Consider the following 22,139-nt stretch of genomic DNA (forward strand, 5'->3'; position numbering starts at 1 on the left):
TGCAAACGCTGACTGAGTGGCTTTCATGGTTGTGCGGAGAGCAAAGAAAAAAAAAACGTTGAGAAGAATATGAAAAGCTAATTTGCGATATGAATGGAGTTGCATGTTTCAAACCTGAGAAAAGGGCTAAATGGAAACATGTCAATGCATGGTATTTGTTCATTAATGGGGGACCTTGTGTTTTGCCACATTAAATTACACATCATTTTAATAAGTGGAAAATTTCATCACCCATCTATCTCACCAGTCAGCGTCCGTATCAGATCTTAAGGTGGCAAGGGTCACGATTTGACCATTGATACAGCACAGGTGGACACCTATGACAAGTTTAAATGCATTATTGAGGCTGTTTTCCATATAGAGAATACTGAAGGTGCTCCTCAGCCTTGCTATGTGTGTATGGCTGCTACTACAACACAGGAACAACTCACAAAAGTCCAACATTGAATTGACCCGAGAGGGTTTTTATGATTCATCATTAACAGCTTTGACCATGAAAACAAATAGAACTGAAACGCCAACAAACGTGCAGACAAACAGCACATGCACACATGTCCTCACACATCCACACACACACCCACATTCACACACATACAGTATTATTCGCACATGTGAACGCATATTTACACATATATTAAGGTACAACTTCTGTTCCTAAGAGAACATCAGGCTGATATTCAACACTTAGGGGGGCCCATTATACAATAAATTAATACAATACTAAATCAAACCCAGCCTATATATATAGGCAAATTTGACCCTCCCTCATATACATACACACAAAACACTCACATACACACACACACATTCTACATACACACACTCCCATGCAATAAAAGCAGCTTATGTGCCATGCTGCATTTTGGAATGAGCAGGGCAGTATGACTGCTGAGCGTATTTTCATGTAGAAGCAGCAAGTGGGGGTAATGGCTGACTTGGCAGAAGGGCTCGGGTGTGTGGGGGTAAAGAGGCTCCAGGGACTGATACTGGGTAGTGGACCTGCTAAGCAAACCTGGACCACAGGCAAGCAACAAGCGCACATATACATACACCACAAGACAAGTACCATACTGTACATAGATATATGGACATCGTCACCTGGCAGGAAATTGAAGGTCAAGGGGGGGGTCAAAGACTTCAGTGTCTGCACTAAGGACCAGGACAGCAGAGCCATGGCTAAGAGAGGAGGGATGGCATAGGCGAGGAAAAAGAGACCAGGGTTTGAGGAACCCCTGTAGATCATTATGGTGGGACTTGTCTTGTAGGAGAGGGAGGGGGCCGCCGACTAAAGAAAAAAAAAAAAAAAGATTTGACAGATGATGAGGGTAAAAGATTTAAGAAAGGAAGCGAAAAGAAAAGGAAAGACACATTTTTAGTGCATACATAAATTCACAAGATAACAGAATACATACAGTTTCTTGAAAACCTAAACTTTATAATACTATGTTAAACTATGTGATACTATAACATTCTATGCTGTTAAGCCAAACGTCATTGTACTATGCTGGTGGGAATGAGGGGGACCTTGACCCCACCTTTCTTAGTAAACAAATAATTACAAATCTCATTAAACAAATTAAGGCATTTGTATAAATCAAATTCACATTTTTAATACTTTTTATAAATGATACAAACTTCATCTGAGAGGAATGTGGAGATTTGGAAAGGCTTGTTTGAGAGGTTTAGATCCCCTTTTGTTAATCTAATTTCTCGTCAATATTGTTTTATGCGTTCGCACTGAATATTATTCTACAATGAACATGTTTGGTCAGATGAACACAAAGACTAGAAACGTTGAAAAAAGTGGTCGGTGGCCTTTGTCTGACTGAAGGTCAAACCTACATTAATGTACATTCAGATAATATCAAACAGTGGCAGAAAAGTCAATGTTATAGTATTTTTTTTTCATACTTAATGGATGTCAGTGTGTGTATTTCTTTAAATATGTTTGTTTAATGCATGTTTATGAGAATTAGTTTGATGCATGAACACGCAAAGGAATCTGTACTAATATTAGAGTCAATCGACTATAGATTGTCTCGTGCTTGGCTGTGGTTAGGTGAGTTGCTACACAAACAACATTAAAGCAGATTTAATTTCACAGATGCAAAAGTATTAATATTAATCCAATGCCAGATAAAGAGCATTTGTGGAGAGAGTGACTGAGATTTTAAATCCGACCGGAGTCAGATCAGTGGATTATATTGTCAGCAACGTCCTTTGTTATGCAATTTAAAAAATAAAAGATGCCTGAATACATATGAAACAGGTTGATGCTATTACCAGGAAAGTTTCCCCTCATGAAATATTAAATTGCATCGTTTTCTCCATGTGTGCCACAAAAAAAAAAAAAAAAAAAAATCGATTGAGTTGTTCAATGGGAAAAAGCAATCTCAATAAAACTCCAGCGAGCACTAAAAGGGAAAAATGAACTCACCTTGGGATGCTAGGTGGGGCCCTGTTAGGGCGGCTGGGAGCTTGAGGGCTGTCAGCGGTGTTATTGAAAGGCCCCAGGGGTCCTGGACGGTTTGGTGGAGGCGGGGCTCCTCGGGGAGCAGGACGCTGGCCCGAAGACATCCTCCTGGGGGCAGTGGGGCTGGGCGGAGGAGACCTGAAGAGCAGAGAGGAAGAGGGCAGAGGGACAGATTTAAGGAGCAAGTCAGCAATGCCCTCATTTGCTTTCATTCCTATTTCCGTCTGTATGCGTGTAGCTGTTAAATTGACTTTACCTGCGACCACCACTAGATCCTCCCATCCAGGAAGTGTCGACGGGGGGAGGCATGGGTACAGTGATCGTGGTGGTGGAGATATCACCGATGATGGCCAGGGCCTCCTTCAGAGCCTGGTGGGTTCTCAGCACCTCATCCCTCCTCTGCGCCTGCTCCTGGGACTCATCCATCAGAGCGTTCTGGTCACCTGCAGAGTATAGCTGAGCCAACAGCTCTGCATTGATGAAGTCCTTCACCTTGTGGTGGGAAGAGGAAGTGAGGGGTTGTAAATCACAACTGAGAGAGTGAGAGGGGAAAAGTTTTAACTAAGGATTTAGTATGTTTTGGGGTTTTTTCCTTACATTGTTGATCATCAAATGCATGATGGTCTTGGGCATGAGATCTCGGATGCACTTGTTGACAATAGCCATATAGGAATCCACAAGGTTACGGATGGTTTCCACTTTACGCTCAAGCTGAGGGTCCATGGAAAAGTTATCTGCAGTGGTGGTTGTCTCACTCTCAACCTGCACGGAAGTGACAAGAGACATTGAACGAAAATGCTTACATTCACAAACGCATATACTATTTTATTGTTGGCATTTTACGTAAATCACACAAAGTAAAAACATATGATTCATAAAATTCTTCATGCGTTCAAAACAAGGTGGAACCCAGAAATGTCAGCAGCAGTTAAGAAAATGAGGAGTGATATTAGAGATGGTGTTTGGATCAGACAACAGAGCCAGTCTGAATGAGCTCGTCTTACAAAGCGGAGAATAAATGGGTTTGCAAACCGTAACAGTCTTCTCAGGATAGACCCCAGCGCGGAGGAGCGAAGACTTCCAGCTGTCCACATCATCCTGAGTGTCACAGGCCAATTCCAGGGTGCGATTATCCTTGTACACATTCCTGAAGACCAGACAGAAGAGATCGTACAGGGGTAGCCCCTCTAAGTTGGATAAGTATAGAAAATGGATGATCAAATAGGGATTCAGGATGAGTCACACATCTTGATAAAAGTGTATTTAATGACGATGTGAGTGTTTTCAAAATGCTCACTATGGTAAGAATATTCAAAAGAAAAAACGAAACATTTGGAAGTATCGATCCCATAGTGCGTTTTGTAAGTTATTCCATGTGGCTACTTTTGTGGTTTCAAAGTTTTAATTTGCAAACTTGAGTTAAAAAGTGTAACAATACTTTAAAACCAGCAAAACCCTGGTAGGTTCGAAGTATAAAGCTAGAAAAGTATAAAAGGTATAAAGCAACAACCATAAAGCAAACTCCTGTATCATAAATGTATTTTGTTTATATATTATTTCCCAAGAATCACTTCTAAGACCCCTCAAATATCACTGTTGAATAAAGCAGCTTCATCTAACACAGCATTATTGACACATTGTTATTTTCAACTTTAAGTGAAGCTATATTTGTCATATTGTATTTAAGTGATATGATTGTTATTATGTTTTACCTAAAGACACTGCCTGAGAGCAAGTCCCACCTCTGTAACAGTTTCACTGTGTAATACTACATAAAAGCTGACGTTCTTTTGCTGAATTCACTTTAGTATCATTCTTATTAAATCACCAGAAATAAAATGGTGTATTCATTCTTGTAAAATACCATGACATACAACTTTTTGCACTCCTTGTATTTTTAACAAATATCCTAGAAATGACAAAATCCATTAACCGAGGCTTACTTTATTAGAACTACTTCACTTTTGTCCCAGCCGGTATTCATGCAAGCACACATGATATGCATAACACATAATCGAAAACATCTTTCAGCAGCACACAGCATCTACTGCATGTGGTTCTTGTCACTAAAATCTTGGTGTGTTTGATCACTGGCAAGCTTGTACAAAGCTGAGTGGAAAATAAGAAATAGCAGGGACTTTGAGCCGACCTTGACTCTGTGTTGAAGATGCAGAATATGTGCTTGCTGGACATGAAGCTCTTCTCCACATCGCGGACCTTCAGGTTGTCCAGGGGCAGCATGTACTTCTTTTCTTTCTCCTGCAAAAGAGGAAAGCGGAAGACATCGATCACAGTCACTTTCACAACTGGAACCATTGTGCCCCATTGTGCCCCATTGTTGCGCTGTAATTTGCCTTAGAGGAGAGGTGAAATCAGATTTTAAAACAGGGACAGAGTGAGATGGGGGGTGGGCAGAAAGAGGAGGAGGAGGTGACGGGAGAGAGGAGGAATGGGGGAGAAAAGAAGGTGGGAGGTAAGGAGGGGGAGTGGGTGGAGAAGGGGAAGCAGAAACAGAGAAAGAAAAAAGGCAAAAGGAGAGCACATGTGGAAGTCATTACAGTGTGGGTCAAGACACAGTCGCTCTTCACGGTACGTTTGGATGTGGAACTAAAGGCTGAAGAAACGCTTTGGCTGTAGTAAAGACAGAACACACCGAGCTATGAAGGCGCTGGAGGTCCAGAGAGCCGCTCGACTTGGTGCGACTGTAGATTCAAAGAAGAGCTGTGTCACATCCACTAAACCCTCCTCTTCTTTTTACACTTCATCCAAGCCTCCATCTTCCTTAACTCTCGCCATCTTTTTTTTTTCTTTTATCCCTCCCCCTCAATATTTTTTCAATATTTTTTCTTTCCATTCCAGAGGGGCCCACTTCCTGCCTGATTTTTTTTTTTTTTTTTGAAGGAGGGAGAGAGAGCGAGAGAGATTAAATGACAGCCTGGCGTTAAAACTCAACATCTGGTAGTGCTTAGCAGCACACAGAGAAGCAGGGAAGGAGGGAGAAGTTAAAGAGATGGCGGGTGAAGGAGGAGGAGAGACTGAGAAGAAGAAACACCAACGTGGATTTGCGAAAGATTTGCAGAAGAAAGCCCACATCTGGTCTGACGGTCTGGAAAGTGTTGGTAGATGGTTGCAGGTAAGAATTAAAGGGGATGATGGGAGAAGACAAAGAGAAGACAGGAAAACTCTGCAGACTCTTCTGGGTTGTATTCCCCAAGGGGTCACTACAACCCATATATGGTCACATGGGTCTCCTCCCTCTTCCTCTCTCTTTCGCTCCCTTTCTCACTCACTCACTCCCCCCATCTCTCTTTCCCTCTTTTTTGTAATATCTCCTCCCTGAACGCGCAGCCAGTCTGTCCCAGTCGCCTGAGCGAATATGCCACGTCAAGGCTGGATACTCTTCATGGCCGGCGTGACCAAAACGGACCGCGAGGGGACCCAGAGCCCAGACGCCTACCAAAACAAATAAACAAGCCAAGAGATGTGCGCAAAAAAAAAAAAAAAAAAAATCTAAGGACAGAATGCGGCAAATGCGGATGAGACGAATCGCACTTTTGAGGGGTTTTCGGGATCCTTGCGGCCAAAATGGAGAGGGGCGAAGGGAGGGCACAGACGACAGAGCCACGCGCATCTGGAATGGCAGAAAACAGCACACAAGGCCTGGCTCTTAACTCCGGCTCCGTCCACCCAGTGTTCAGACTACCTGTTCATTGTCATACTGGTGTACAGTAGTCTGCACATTGGTTAGACTGGGCATGGACACCTCTTCTGTCAGTCTGTCCTTCTGTGTGTGTCTCTCTCTCTCTCTGTTGCCGTTTCAGGCCGTTAATATGCGTGTTATGTTGCTTTTTTTTTTTGTGTGCATCTGTTGCTTTTCTTCACCTGCTATTTTTAATCTAAATATAATTTGATCTGTATTGATCTGTATTTTGTTCTCAGTGCACTTTAACACTCACCACTTCCTTTTCAATTCTTTTTCTTGGAATAAACATGCATCACCAGATCCCAACACTAACTGCACAATTGGAAATCTGCTGTGAAAACCAGGGTGTGAGAAAACTCAAATTTTGAGCAATAATGATAAAGAATTTAAAACTCAAATTCACGAAATAACCAGCTCACATGATTTATAGCGTGAATGAGTAAGTGTCCAGTAAGTGCTAGCCTGGTGCTCTGATGAAGATGTGGTCCACTGGGGGGGGGGGGGGGGGGGGGGGGGGTACGAAAGCGGCTGCAAAGCATCAAACACAGGCCAAAGGAACGAAGGGCCAATCAATCAAGTGCAGTTTGAAAATACAGTCAGACACCTCCAGTGAAGTTATTTCTGTGGGTGGTCAAAGTGGAACGAGAGTGCGAGAAAGGCAACGGACACTGATGTATACAAGATTGCTGTGGTGTCAAATGACTGCGACAAGCTGGTATGAAAACCATTTTGCAGAGAGTGCAATAAAACAGCAGCTACAGCCACAGTGCACAAAGAAGTCTTGCACACAAAGGCTGTTTGAACCAGTCAGCATGAGATTAAGTAGGTTTTTGTTAGGGTCGTGTGCTGTTTTTATATTTATCGAAAACCAGTGAGTGGAAATGTGACTTCTTGGTGTAAGCGTACATACATACGTGATCAGTGAGTCATTGTGACTGAGCAATAGCCACTTTAGAAGCAAAAGGACAAAAACAGACGGTTAGGTCGGATTGAGATGCTGATATATAATTGGAGGGATTTCTTCCCACTGAAACACTGGAGGCTGATGTTTGGATTGAAAACTTGTGATTTCACTGCCAAGAATGCGAGCAGTTCCAAAGTAACTGCCAACCACATTATGAGAGAGGGAGGAGGGTGCGCGAATGTGAGTATGTGCAGACGTACGTGTACACTTTCCTGCATATGTGACTATAGAAAGTTCACGGAGTGTAACACAGAAATATACAAGGCGAAGCCAGCAGAGTCTATAATTTCCTACATTACCACACGAGAGTCTCAAATGACAATCTGCAGACCCGATGCTGTGCAGCCCCATGTGCTGTCTGAGGATTGAAAGTGCTTCCATATATTTTCTCTGTCTGTGAGGCAACCTTTGGTTAGAATTGGGACTGTTCCAAAGTTTGCAAAGAAAAAGTGAATGCCTAAACTCCCAAAGGAAAGAGGTGGGGAGAGAGGGAAGAGAGAAGAGAGGGGTAAACGTCAAGACAATTGAGAAGATGAATGGAAAGAACGAGCGAACGACAGAACCATGGCCAAACTCTTCACATATGGGATTCATACAGTAAACTGCTTCATCATGCTGATGATAGACTCTCTGGCAACATCCAAATATTCAAATATTGCACTGCCAGCAAGATAAACTCAGAGTTCAGTTGGAAACCTGTTTAGTAATTACAATGGCAAACACATTTTATTTTCTGTCTGTGTGTCTTTTAGGACTGTACTGTTGCAACAAAACAACACAGCAGCAGCAACAGCAACAGCAGCAGCGCCACTTGGCTGAAGGAGTTGTGGTATGTCTGCCTATCTACACTTGCTGTGCAGAATATCCTCGAACCTGTACAGCAGGCACAGACAGGCAGATAGACATCAGCCCGGCAAACTGAGCCAGCGGAATGGAACAGATGCTGCATCTCGGCGATGCAGACCAGTGTTTTACGACAAAACCAGCAGGACGTCGAAACAAAGTTGAAATGAAATGATACAAAATCTGCTTTTAAACATTCCCAAGGGAAGTAAGTCATTAATGCATCACTTTATGAATTCATTAGTTTGTGTAATTCTGTATAACATAAAGGCTGTTATCCATAATGAATGAACTTATTCGCAATATCTTAAACTATAGTCATTGTAAATATAAAGACCAATGAAAAGAAAAAAACTCTCTTCCGTGTCATTTTTCATCTACTAATCTGATCTCCTGGGCAGTTTCAAATAGCACATAGTGTTCAAATCAAAACCAGCCATTATGGATTTATTTATAAGAAGAGAAATTATATAGAGTGCTAAAAACTCCTATATCAGTCAGAGAGAAATATCAGTCACCTGTGGCCAAAAACAACACAATGAGAGCAGTAAGTCTGAATCCAAAACCAGAATATCGCTAGCTATAAAACTGACAAAAAAGAAATAAAAGGTGCTCAATCATTTAAAACATATAACCTGCCGAAAATATTGGCTTCATGAGAACTCTCACATAAAAAAGAATAATAATGAGTTCAGATGCTTCCAGCTCACCTCATCATCCTTGAACCAGGAGAGGCTCTCAGCAGTCAACACAAACCAGTACTCCTTGGCTCCTCCCTTCATGATACTGATGTTGTTAATTGTCAGCCAGCCTTTGCGGATGACCTGAGGGGAGGGTACGGTCAACAAGTTACAACACGTTTGTAGGCATCATTTAAATAAAATGTAAAATAATAATAATAATACAAAGCAATATAGTTTTGTTTTTTTGTCTTTAGAGGTTTTATCAATAGCAAATGACTCATCCACGTCAAAACACAAAGACTACACGTGATATTTCCTGGCTCAAACTAGAGAAGACAGAACAAATCTGTGCAAATCATCAAAGCATGAATCAGGGTGACATGAGTGTGGAGGTCGGGTTAGGTGTGTCATTGTGTCTTTGTGACTCGTTCAGGGCCTGGCATGTGACTGTGTGTGTCAGTGCAGTCTCATTCAGGGAACTGTGTTCACAAGGCCACAAACACAGGTCCGTGTTAGCTCGTTAAGTGACAACGGTGTTTTAGTCTTTCCAGCGCACGATAGAGCGTGTGTACATCTTCTGTGTTAGGTGAATTAACCCAGCAGGCCTGGCACAAACAGGCCCGTGGTGGACAGAGTGCCAAGTGATTATACGGTTAGATTACTGTCAATCTTGCACTGCCGAAGACTCACTAAGGAGGTTACCCAAATCATTACCAAGCCTTTTTGTTGGAGGCACAAATCAGAGAGCTCTTTTGTGGTTGAAACCATGACAGGATGTTAAAAGAAGCAGCATTTGGACACATTAAATCTAAAAGACGTTTACTGCCAAACCGTAGGAAATGTAATTATTTCACATCTAGCTGGGAACCCCTTGTAGTCTGCAGGCCTTGGTGGGTGTTAGAGAGTAAACAGTTAGAAAGTAAACTCTTACAATCAGGCCTGATGCGGGAGGAGAGGAGGCCTGCAACAGGAAGGAATGTGGGTTTTTTTTTTTAAAGATGGCAACTCATCTAATGTTGAAAAAGGAAGAAAAACCTCTGCCCAAGAGAAGCCAATTAGCATTCTTGACCTGTCTGAATGGAAAAATGATATAAGTTGTAATATTTTTTTTTTTTTTTAATAGCAGCAGTGCTGGAGAGCACCACACAAAGGGGCAGAGGTGTTACTGCAGGCACAAATGACATTGCAAACTAAAAACCCACAATGAGCGATACTCACCAACAGACACCCATAAGAGGGCAGCTGAGATTCTCACTAAGGGATGGGGATGAAATGCAAAGTGGCACCTTGACGACACATGAGGGGTTCAAACAAAAGGGAAATGTCTCAACAACAACACCAGTGATGATGGTGGGCAAAGGTAATAGAACCCAATGTGATTCTTTAACTTAACTAAAACCAAATAAGCAAAAAAAACAAAAAAAACAAAACACTGTTCAGAACTGTTGCCCAAATAAAACATACCAAAGCATGCAAGACTAAAACAGAACTGAACATCAACAACAACATCCAAAAAGTAGGATAAAAAGCAAACAACAGAAATGTGCAACACCAAACATTTCTCCAAATGAACGAGAGGTTTCTGCTATAGTCCTCTTTCATTTAATTTCCTTTTTTGTTTGTGGCAGTAACCATCTTGCCACTGTGGGTGTGCAGGACTCCCTAGACCTTTTGCTTCCCTGTTTGTGTGAGACACGCAAGACGTGACAAATGCTCACCTGATTTCCAGCTGAACTCTGGCTCTTATTAGTCTGACTGCTCCTTTGCTGTGCACTGAGACAGAGAGACAATAAAACAAAAGAGGAGGGATGATGGGGAGGAAAAAAAAGGAACATCGAGGAAAGAGGAGAAGACAATGGTCTGAAATGTTTACATATTTCATGTCAACATGCTGAAATTATTATATAAGATTCAGTTTTTACTTGGCGAAACCAATGAAGTCCTCATGGTTCGTGTTGATGTACGAGAGCTGAATGTCAATCAACAGCAGAACCTGAAAAGACACAGAACATTAAATATGACGTGAGGAAGGGTTGTTATCCATTTTTTTAATCCTCATGAGTCTATATATCGCATGGTTCGCATGGTCGCCCATGTGTGTGCATTTTCTTTGTTTGCACTCAGAACACACAAGTTGAATTTGTGATTCAAGGTTGGTGTGGCTGTTTATGTGTATAACTGTCTGTATTTGCCCTGTAATGGAAGTGCAACCTGTCCAGTGTGTATCCTGCCTTTAACCATAATCAGCTGGGATTTTCTGCAAGTGACCTCTGACCTTGAGATGGTCAAAGCTATGTAGAAGACGGAAGGATGGATGAATGTCTTCTCTCACTGACATATATGTCCTTTTTGTTAATTACCTATTGTGGTTTATCATTATTGATTCACTTATACATAGACTGATTAAATGAAACTCGTTTAAAATCCCTCTGCACAACTTTGGATGTATATGTGATTAAATGCGTCATATCATGTCTCACAAGCTAAAGTGTGCGTCTATAATTGCAGTGTATCAAGTGTTACCTGGTCTTTGGCGCGACTCTCTCGGTCTCGGATATGAGTCGTCACAATTCTCTCAGTTTCCTCGCGCAGCATGGGGAAGCACTCCAGCTGAAATCACATCACAAAGAATTCCACTGCATCCACGTAATAGATGTGAAAATGTGAATTTCTCCATAGAATTTTCAACTTTGAATAAGAAGCTGGGGCTTTGGCAGAAAGCTTGTGGGTAGAAGAGGTACCTTGTTGGAGCACTGTCGCACAGTGTTGATCAGCTCCTGTATGACCATATCCACACACTTCACACAAGGCTCCTTCAGCTTTATGACTTGCTTCTTCACAATGGCCTCAAATGCCATGTCTGGGGTGAAAAGTCCAGTCCTGGATCCCACAGAGAACACAAATAAAATAATAGTACAAAATTCAATTACATACTTGGTTGCTGCATTAGTAGTACAGGATTCCGATTCTACATTATTTCCCTGCCATTTGTAACCACAGGCTTCATATGTGGCTGCAAACATGAAAGGATGTTTTAAAAAAAAAACTAAAAGTCATCACAGACCTGCTTTTGTTTTTGAGGACAGTCAGGCTAAAAATGTGAGGTTTTTTTAAATGTCAGATTTTATCTCGCCTGGGTGGCAATTTCTTTTTGGTTGCGGTGGGTAACCGCCACTGAATCAGAGACACACAAAGAGCCTGGAGTGAACGTTGTAAGCAAAAATAGGACATGCTCCACCCTTCTACATAAATCCTCACTGAAATATTTTCACAGTCTTTAGTTTTAGTTTTTTAGTTGGTAACATATTTACCATATCAATAAAATCTATCCAAGAAGCAGTCAAGCATTCACGAGTCTTTAATGTCAAGAGACGAAATGTAGAAAAAGGCAGCATCGCATAATAAGACCGTAACATTTATGGGAGCTGTTTACTGGCTTGAGAAACTGGCATGAACCTACCTGATACCGTGGATGTTCTTGATAGCATAACTGATCTCACGGCGCATTTCTTTCTCATCGCACTCCATCTGACAAAGAAATTGAGGAAAAAAAAGACGATCTTAGATGTGAAAAAGTGTCTACACAGAAAACACTTCATGTTGAAAATAGGAACAGTTCAGACCATTTATTGTAGGGTCAAGGAGACAATAAATAATGAATTAACCAAAGTCTTTATCATATCTTCAGTCTGGAGAAGCAGACGGCTGTACAGACATTATTTAAGTAATGTACCGGTATAAATAGGTTTGGCGGTAAAAGAGGTTCATGTTGCCATCAGACACAACTTAACATTAGCAAAGCTTGTCATTATAGTATTATTTTGAAGGTTAAAGCTTACATAGACAAATGTTTTTTTTTCTCTCCAAAGGGCAGAGGGTGGGAATTGATGATCTACTGTTGTCTCTCCCAACTGATTGTGTTACTAAAATAATTAGGATCAATCAGGCTGTAGCCAGGCTCCACTAACACTGAAAGAAAGGGAAATCCTTGAACATGTCACCAGTTGTTATAACCGCGGGGGAACAATTTGATTCCCTTTCATGAAATGGTAAATATATCTGACCAATTCTGACAACCGTATGTGTTTTGCTTCTGGTCCTGTTCACAATAGCACAACAGTATATTACTTCATTCTGTGTTGGTGAAGCTTTTCTCAACTAAGAATATGCTCACTGTTGACCTCTTAACTGCTGCAGGAAGCACACTGGCTATTGGCAAGTACTTCAGACAGTTGTTTCAAAAAATTATCCTCAAAAAGAGAGAGAAAACTGTTTAAAAAAAATGCATTGCAAAGATTGATAAGGCATTCATGACAGGGAAGCTATTTAGAGATCTTTCAAAAGAAAATCACAATAGAGAGAATATAAGAGGTAAGTACAGTGTGTGAGGGGAGTTGGCAGAAATCAGGGCAAAGAAAAAAGGAAACAAAGGAAAAAGGCTGTAGAATGTGGCATTTAATCTTATGTTCAGTGAGAAAAATGTGCATTATTTTAAAACAAGTAGAAAGATTGGTACTGGGGGTGTCGTTGTTGTAGATGTTCACTATGTAGTTTCTACTGTCCATGTCAGTATTTTGAAAGGAAACACAATCTTGCAAATGGATTCCGGGGCAATGCTATAATTCAGCTGAATGCGTAATTCAGAACAAAAGTAACAAGAAGAAACTCAAATAAGGCACTGAAATAAAAATAAAATAAGTATACCACAGAATGTGGTGTACTTAAGTGTACAGCAGTACATCTGCCTCTGTTAGCTGTCAGCTTATAGCGAGAATGTTAACTCCATGTATAGGTTTGGGGTCTTTCTTTGTTTTTGTTGGGGGGTGGGGGGTTTCTGGGAGTCTGGTTTCCCCTCGCAGTCAGAAAACATGCATTTGAGGCTAATTACTGATTATACATTGCCCAAAGGTGCGAGAGTATGTGATTCTCCCTGCGTTTGCCCTCTGATGGCCTGGTGACCTGTACAAAGTGTATCCTGCCTTTGGCCATTGTCAGCTGTGATCGTCTCCACCCAGATCTGCAACCCTAAGATGGATAAAGCTGCATAGAGAATGAATGGAAGCTCAGTTTTCTGAAGTTTGTGTTCATGATGATTCTAGTCACTGGTCGGAGGTTATTCTACTGCTGTTAATACATTTGTTCACAAGCAGCATATCACCTTGACTAGCTCAAAGGGGAAACGCTCATGAAAGATGCGGTTGATTTTCGCTCCACCAGACAACTCCACTGTGTCCACTTGGTCCCCCGAACCTTCAATCCTCTTCTCAAAATCCACAGAGAACTGCTGCACCATCCTACAACACAAAAACAGGCAAACGTGTTGATCTGATGACAGACTAGTAGTGCGCTCTGATGCTGAAAAGAAGTAAAGAAAGAAGGGGGACATTGAGCATGACGCATATTTTCTGGTAACCAGATCTAATGTAAAGGCTTTCTGGCGTGGGAAAGAAAGTATACTGACTGCAGCAGCTGCTTGGTTTTGCGAGATGGGTCATCAGGCCGGTATCCCCGGTATTCCTCTGCCTCCTTGTCCAGAGCCAACAGCTGGGATTGCAGCTTGCTGCGGAAAGCTGGCAGAGTGTCCCGGATGTGGTTGGTCAATTGCTATGGAGACACAAAACAAGGAGAAACGTAACTAGTTCAGATCGCACAAGGTCATTAATGACGATGTGGAGTCGCCGGCATGCAGGCTGTGCAGATAAAGACACAAATCAATCATTGATCCTGTGGCATCCTGCATGATTTAAAAACTATTAGGGGAAGAACTGGGGAAAAGCGTAGTTGACTTTAACCTACAGACAGGTTTATGTCACTGACGTTGATGTGCAGTGGGAAAAAAAAAAGTAGGCCACTCTCTTATTAATTATGCAAAGTGCACTGAAGGGAAGCACTGGGAGTAAATCTATGTCACCTCGTTCAGCACTCTCTGCAAACGTGGGGTGCCCATTTTTTCAGCCATGTGCCTGTATCCTGGGTGGGACAAAAAGAATTTCCTTTCAGCCTCTAAAGCCGCCTTGATGTCCTTCCTTCCATCGATGTCCTTCTGACTGCGATTCACCACTCCAATATATCCTGGTGACCAGCAAAAAAAAAAAAAAAAGAGAGAGAGAAAGAGAAAAAAAAAGACACACGGTTAGAAAGCGTAAGCCCACAAAAAGAAAGGCCGACTGCAAAAGCCAGAAAGACGCTGGCTGCCACAGCTGACTAACAAACTCCTACACACCTCTTCGAAGTGGCAGCAGTTTGTTTTCCAGCACATCTCGGGCATCCGTGCCCTCATCCATCAAATCCAGTTTGGTGATTACTCCAATAGTCCTCAAACCTGGAAAAAAAAAAAGTTAGGGGACAATAAAAAACACCCAAATAGTTTGATGTTCTTGAATGTGAGTATTTATAATGTGGAGGATCCCCACTTTGCATTTCAGTACATATACAGTACATACAAAGACTTTGCCAAATCCACTCAACAGTATTCTGTACAGAAGATTTATTTCCTATCATATTAAATATCTTAGTTTGTGTTGTCTTCAACGTCTTGTGCTTTTTAATTCAGCTTCTCTTCATTGCTCTTTCCTGACAACCTTTGTTTTCATTTTTCATCCTATTATTATTGCCCTCTCTCCCTCTTCATCCCTGCCCCTTTACTTCTTATCTAATTTTCATCATCCATTTTACAAGGTTATTTTTCCACATCCTCCTCATTTTCTTAGCTAACTCTCTCTCTTCATATCTTCTCTTCTGTCTGAAGGTCAAAATCTTGACCATTAAATGAGGACTTTTCCTTTCTCCTTTAGAATGTTTCCTCGCTATCTCACACAGAAATCCATCCTGTCTTTCTTTACTTCACCAATTGGAGTTCTACTTCGTCTCTCACTTGCTTATCCTCTTTTTTTCTCCTCTTGGTGTCTTGTTTCTATAAATGATGTGACACCTGATCGATCCCTACAGGGAAATTCTTCTTTCCACATTCAGAAAGGTCAAAACACAAGGTCAGTGCCTCTGCAGCTGTGAAGCACTCCGTGTGTCTTACTCCATATATTTTGTCCCAGCAACCTAAACATTGCTTTCTTTTGTCTTTATTACGTTCATGTTCATACTGAAGATCTTTGCGACGGCCACTTTGACCCCATGACGCCCTCTTCTTACCTTGGGGGTCCACATCCTTTGACAGTTTCAGGGCATCAGAGTTGGCCAGGTCAGTGTTGGCTGGGGTGACGGCGAGAATCAAGCAGCTCTCTCTGGAGATGAATTGCATGATCATTTCCCTGATCTGCTGCTCAATATCTACAGGCTGGTCTCCAACTGGCACCTTAGTGATGCCTGGCAAGTCGATGAGGGTTAGGTTCAGCACTGCAGAGAAAGAGAAATGACATATAGTATAACACCAGACCATACCTGTGGCATATTCTGTGGCCTCGTAATTATTTTCCCTGCATTTATTAAGCTTTGGTGGTTTGCTATTGGTTTTCGTATTCGGGGTAGAGTATATAAGCAAAACGCTATTAAGTTAGAGCATTTGGCAATGTTACAAAGGTCGCACCCACAAATTAGAGTTCACTGTTAATAATTTCCTTGGATCACATTATTATCCTCAAGTTTCTTCTTGGCTGTTTCAGAGCTGGTACAAATGCTACAGATAAAAAGTGGAAGCACGTTGAAAACCAAATCAATACTAAAAACAACGGTTTTCAGCTCATCTAAGAATCTACTACTTTTTTTTTTAAGTCATCCAGGGACCTGGGAAGTAATATTCATTCATTCATTCATTCATTCACTGCAGTTTGTTTAAACTGTTCTGATTCCCTTTTCAAGGCCGAGCAAATACAACCATTCTAGACTTGAATTAGTAGAAACAGCTGATTCCAGACAACTAACAAATTTGGAAAAATAGCACGTCTGTAATTTTACTCTAATTGCTCAAGCCATTTGTGATTCGTTTCATAATTTTAAATAATACCTTTCAGACAAAGGGCTAGTGTTAGGGTAATATTTCCTCAGTACTGGGTCTGACTTCCTTATAAGCAAGGATGCAGTTGGATATTGTGGAGTGTATTTTCATTCAATGTCTTGTTTTCGACGCTTTGGTATTTATCCATTCACCTATATCTTTCTATTCAGAACAAAGCTTTATTAACATTACTAATTTAGTTTTACTAACACCACAGACAATGATAAATCTCCTCACAAAATATTGGGAATTTTATGATAATTTCCAAGCTTTAGTCTTGCTTAAAATGTACATGTATATGTATAGTAACTGAACATAAAAGGTCTTCTTAATAATTGTTATGCGGCCTGATCGTTCCAAACAGTTCACAGTTCCACATTGAGCTCTAAAAGTGCCAGTGAATCACAGATGGCAGGAAGCTGAAAGTCTATTTTACACATTTCTTTGGTTTCAAAGGAGAACATTTACTCTCACAGTGCAAACAGTCTAAAGACATCAGCCGAAGATGTTTTAATATTTTTTAGGACATTACCACAAAGCTTTTAAGGAAATCACTTCAGTTGCTTTGCTTTGATGTCCTAATCTGAACCGGCAAAACCATTTTATTTGCTTCAAATGGCCCACTTAAAAAAACACTATCTCCTCGCTATTGGTGCACAAAGCCAGAATGTGATGACTCATTGCATGTCACAAGCTCCTTTCATTTAAAAGTGGTAATGCATACTGTTAATTGACAGTTGAAGAAAGAAGGATGAGTTAGTACTTTCGCACCATGAGGGGAGTAAACCCGCAGGTTGATGGGGACAGGAGATATGCCTTTGTTAGCCCCCGTGGCCCGGTCCGTCTCTGCCTCAATCTCCTGGCGAATCTCATCAAAGTCTGTGAACTTTTTCCCTTTGCAGTGGAGGAATTCACCCCATTCTGAGAGGATGACAATGAAGAACATACAACAGAGATTAGTGATGGCTTCACAGCATGTGAATGAAAAAAGTAAAAATAAAAGCAGAAGCATAGGGAATAAGAGCAAGGGAAATCGTAGGAATAGAAGAAAAAAAGGAAACCAGGAAGTGGTTCCATCTGTGTGCAAATGTGTGCTCGCAAATATGTGTGGGTCTGCAGACGTCTGTGCACCCACCTGCAGTAGCGCTAATAAGCTGCAGAACCAGGGGTCTGCGGGTGACAATACCAGATCCACGGGGCAGAAAATCCCTAAGGAAAGAGAGCCATGCAAAACTCACTATATCAAATCACAGCAAACGTAAACATTCATCAAAACGTAGCTAAAGATGTCTTAAAGATAACTTCACCTTGAAGTCTCTCCCTTCAAAGCCTTGAAGGGCCAATTTCTTATACTTACACCCTTCATAACAAGCATGTCACCAAGTGTGCCATGTATCCAGTGTGCTCTAACGCAGCCCAAAACAAGCGGGAAGGGGAATATCTTAAAATATGGCTCCTGTAGCTTTAACATGCAGCAGCAATGAGGTGATTTAACAGAACAGAACGATCTGACCTTACAAACCACAGGTGACATGTGGAGCAGCATCTCTGACAGCCAGCTCTCTCATTTGAAAACAATGGCTTCAGCATTTCCACTGTATTTCCACACACTGTGTGTCTATGCTTCTGCAAGCATGGGTGCATTCCAGACACCTGAAAGTCAATCTCATATGCCTGAGGTTTGCTTTGTGGACCCTTGTTAACACATACTGACCTGCACATGGGGTGACTTAAGACAAAGAAAAGCTTACTACTTGTCCATTCAGCTATGTTCAGAGCCGGTGCTGGACAGATGGACTATTACACAGCATCACGACTCTCAATGAGGGAAGGATCAAGACTAAATCAATGTGTCCATCTGGAAGTCTACACATACACAGGCAAGCAATATTTGGTTTAAAGACAGCCAAAGCTAATGCTAAGTAAGTGTATTTGAAGGATGTGGTGCAAAGACATTCTCTAGCGATGACTGTGCACTTGTTTGACAGTGGAAAACCCAGAGGCGCATGTAAAACGGGTGCTCTTGAATATCATCGCTTTCATAACCACCAGATCCTACTGATCTGAGTGTGTTTAAATCATAATTGATCTGATCCACAATTTCTAATTTTAAACTCAAAATAACTCGGATAGCACTCGTCCACAGCCATATGAGTTAATACAATCCAGCTGTAGATAAGGTAACATAAATCAGTCGTCAGTTTTAGGACAAAAAAAAATTCTGGCTTAAAATTCTTTAGCCCTTTATTATTAGAAAACTGTGGAACATTCTAATTAAAAGTTAATTTGGAGGGCCTCATTTTAATGCAGGGCCATCAAGAAACCATGGCAACACGTTAATGCACAAATAGTGTCCTGCAGTAGATAAAATGCAGTGGGAGCTATTAGAAATAAGTGCATGCCTTGACTGTATCGAGCAAAAGAAATACATATCAGCTCAGACGCAGTGGCTCTTGATTGACTTGTTTCCTGTGAGAAATTCGAGGGTAAGATGATGAATATTCATGTGTGTTTTCAAGAGTGGGAGCTGACACTGCTGCATGTATAGCAGGATGATGTTTTAAAAGGTTGCATGCAATGGTGTCTGCAGAACATTTAGCCATGACAGCGTTGTTAAGAAGAAAAAAAAAAGAAAACAGTGAATATTTTTAGGACTGTTAGAGGGCCCTTCTGCAGTTGGTACTGGCTGGTCTGAAATCCCCAAAGGTGCAGCTGTAACCCAAATAAATCTCCCCTGCCCTGTTGGTATTTACAGGATACTGGTGTGTGTTGAAAATTAGAGCACAAACATAGGGGAAAGTGGGCATCGCAAGCCCCGACTTAAAGCATTGATGGTTTGAACTCAGCACAGAGAGCTTGGCCACATAGGCCTCTTATGTCATCCTCAAGGTTAAAGGGAGAAGGGATTATCCTATTTGTGGTGGTCAATGTTACCTGCCCACAAAGTTCTCCAGCACGGAGCTCTTTCCTGCACTCTGACCGCCGACCACAGCGATCTGAGGCAGGTCCAGGTTGCAGGCCTGGCCGATGGAGCTGAAGGCATCCTGCAGTTTATTGACCAGCGGGATCAGCTCCTCCATGCCACGGTTTCCCATGGTGCCTTCTGATGGAGGGACTTGAGATCAGTGATTGGAGGTAGAGACAGAGAGAGAGAGAGAGCGAGAGAGAGAGAGAGAGAGAGAGAGAGAGAGAGAGAGAGAGAGAGAGAGAGAGAGAGAGAGAGAGAGAGAGAGAGAGAGAGGAAGGGGGGACGTGGCACTGCTATATTAGTCCAGGACTACCGCGGTGCTTGTTGATGTACTGAAGTCATCTAGCCGCGCATTGCCCCGAGCCAAGCGAGGGTCGGACTGACTGTGGGAGAGAGAGAGAGAGAGAGAGAGAGAGAGAGAGAGAGAGAGAGAGAGAGAGAGAGAGAGAGAGAGAGAGAGAGAGAGAGAGATATGAACAGACAGGGACAGACAATTGCGCAGTTGCTTACCACCACACATGCCCCCCCCCCTCTCTCTCTCTCTTTCATATCTATCCTTTTTCGCTCTCTCCTTCTGACACACACACACACAAACACACACACACACACACACACATACGCACACATACAGCTCGCTGCACGAAGCCTATACTTTCAAGGGCATTTGGTGAGCGAGAGCTCCGCAGCCTTTCATTCATATCGCCACATTCAACCAACCTCTGTGCGCGCGCGCACGAGGATTCACAAATTAAACACGACTCGCGCTTCATAAAAGCACAACAACGCGTCGTTCAGTGCATGCAAATAGACGGTGAAATCGAACTGAAAATGCTTGGCACGGTGGTACAATGTGGCGTTGACGTAAAGCCTACCCCGCCTCAGGACGCCCTCAGTGTGTTCAGTGTCCGATGGTCCCGGTCGCTGTCCAGTGCTGAAACGACGCGCAGATCAGGCAGCAAAGACAAGTGACAAGACCGTGGACGATTATACAAGCGCCACCTGCCACGGCGGTGCACCGGCTCGATGCAAAACTCCCGTGCATTAATAGTAATCACCGGTGGGTTATCCTTACGCTCGGCTGGACGTCAGAGCGGTCTCATCCCCGACACAAATTCGACTTTGACAGATTAATCATTTTCCACCTTCTCCTCTCCTCTTTTTCCGCGGTGTAATTGCGAAGCTGCGCCTCGCTCATGCAGCTTATCGACGTGGCGACGGACCAATGGGAAGCGCGGGATGGGAAGCGAGGCAGAGCGGAGAGGCCTCTGATTGGTCCGCGCTAGGCAGGTTAGGCCTACCTGAACCCGCCCCCTGTTTACATCCGTGCCATTTCTGCCGCTGTGAGTCATGCGGCACGGCTGCGCATCGCTGCAACAGAAGAAGTGGATGCGCTCCTTCAGATCCCCGCAGTAGGAGCGGAAAACCAGCTGTCGTAAACTGTATACACTCCCATTTCATACATGTTGCAGGCCAATCCAGGCATTTCATTTTATGTCGCTTTGCCATCGTGCATATTGAAAAAAATGACTGTAGGGAAGTCGCGGCCTTTATGCTTTGACATTCCTCCACTGTGCTTGGTTAACGTGAAGCCCAGAGCGGTTTGCATTAAGTGGACATGAAAGTGTGATGCGTGGTCCCAGATTGTCATTGCAGGCCGAGGCTGGTGGAAGCGGTCACGCGGAAAGGACGCTGCCATTCTGCTTTAACCTCTCGTAGAACCGCATCTGTGCCTGAGCAGAGAGATGTTATCATCAAATCATCTTTGAGGGGGGGAAGATCTAATTTGCCTTGGGATGTATTTTGTGGAGAGGCAGAAATAAATTGGTTACACGTGGAGGGCAAAGCAATCAAAGCTCTGTGGACCGTTTGTAGATGACAGTACAACCTTATGGACTCAGTCGGCATCTGCCCTTTTCCATTATGGCCAGGCCTCTAAAAAGCCCTGTCTAGTATGCAAGTCATGAGCACTAGGTGGCAGTAACGACCAGACTAAAGAGTTTTAAGCCTTATGACAATATTTAGGCCTGTAGGTTTCGGGTTTAATAGGAATTTTAAAAATGTCCACTATTCTCATAAATTATAAGACTGGAACTTATAAAACAAAAGAAGTAGGATGCCTTAAAGGTTATGTCATGGAAGTATAACCTGATTAATAATGTAAATAGTACTTTGAAAGCTCTTTGGGTGTTTATGTTTCCACTGATTTGAGAAAGCAGCAGTCAAGTGAACCATCATGAAGAGTTATACTGACATAAAAACTGAGGGGGTGTCCTGTTGTGGTTCATCCCTGACTCAACCTTACTGACCTTACTTGACAGAGAAAGGACATACGAGAGAGAGTATCTGGTCACGTCGACATGAATCCAACACTTTTTTCCTGTCTCTCTTCCTGAGCCCTCCCTTTCATGCTCTTCCAACGATCCTGTTTCCTGAGGTATCTGGGGCAACAGCAGAGGTGGTCTCCAGGTCAGTATTTTAAGGCTCAAAAATATAGGTGGGCCTGTTTTTAGACCAGGAACTTGACAACACATTTTCCTTACAGCAAAGTGAAAAAGAG

General features: G+C 42.4%; 1 protein-coding gene across 2 annotated transcripts; it reads right to left on the reverse strand.

Moving 5' to 3' along the window:
* Positions 1–1,211: 1,211 nt before the first annotated feature.
* On the reverse strand, positions 1,212–19,709 carry dnm3b (dynamin 3b; the record flags this gene model as incomplete). 2 transcript variants are annotated; one of them, XM_080503947.1, is made up of 20 exons in its annotated part: positions 1,212–1,285; positions 2,438–2,611; positions 2,730–2,965; positions 3,071–3,235; positions 3,512–3,620; positions 4,623–4,732; positions 8,694–8,807; positions 10,385–10,439; positions 10,589–10,659; positions 11,190–11,276; positions 11,408–11,546; positions 12,127–12,194; positions 13,825–13,960; positions 14,128–14,270; positions 14,578–14,738; positions 14,890–14,988; positions 15,813–16,016; positions 17,386–17,535; positions 17,750–17,823; positions 19,549–19,709. In XM_080503947.1, the coding sequence occupies 20 exons, from the start codon at positions 19,707–19,709 to the stop codon at positions 1,243–1,245; spliced, it is 2,499 nt and encodes an 832-aa protein (XP_080360073.1). In that variant the 3' UTR covers positions 1,212–1,242. The 2 variants fall into 2 exon arrangements, with proteins under 2 accessions (XP_080360073.1, XP_080360072.1); XM_080503946.1 differs by having other exon boundaries at positions 3,506–3,620.
* Between the last annotated feature and the right edge of the window lie 2,430 nt (positions 19,710–22,139).

Source organism: Blennius ocellaris (assembly GCF_963422515.1).
Source record: "Blennius ocellaris genome assembly, chromosome: 10".
NCBI lineage: Eukaryota > Metazoa > Chordata > Actinopteri > Blenniiformes > Blenniidae > Blennius > Blennius ocellaris.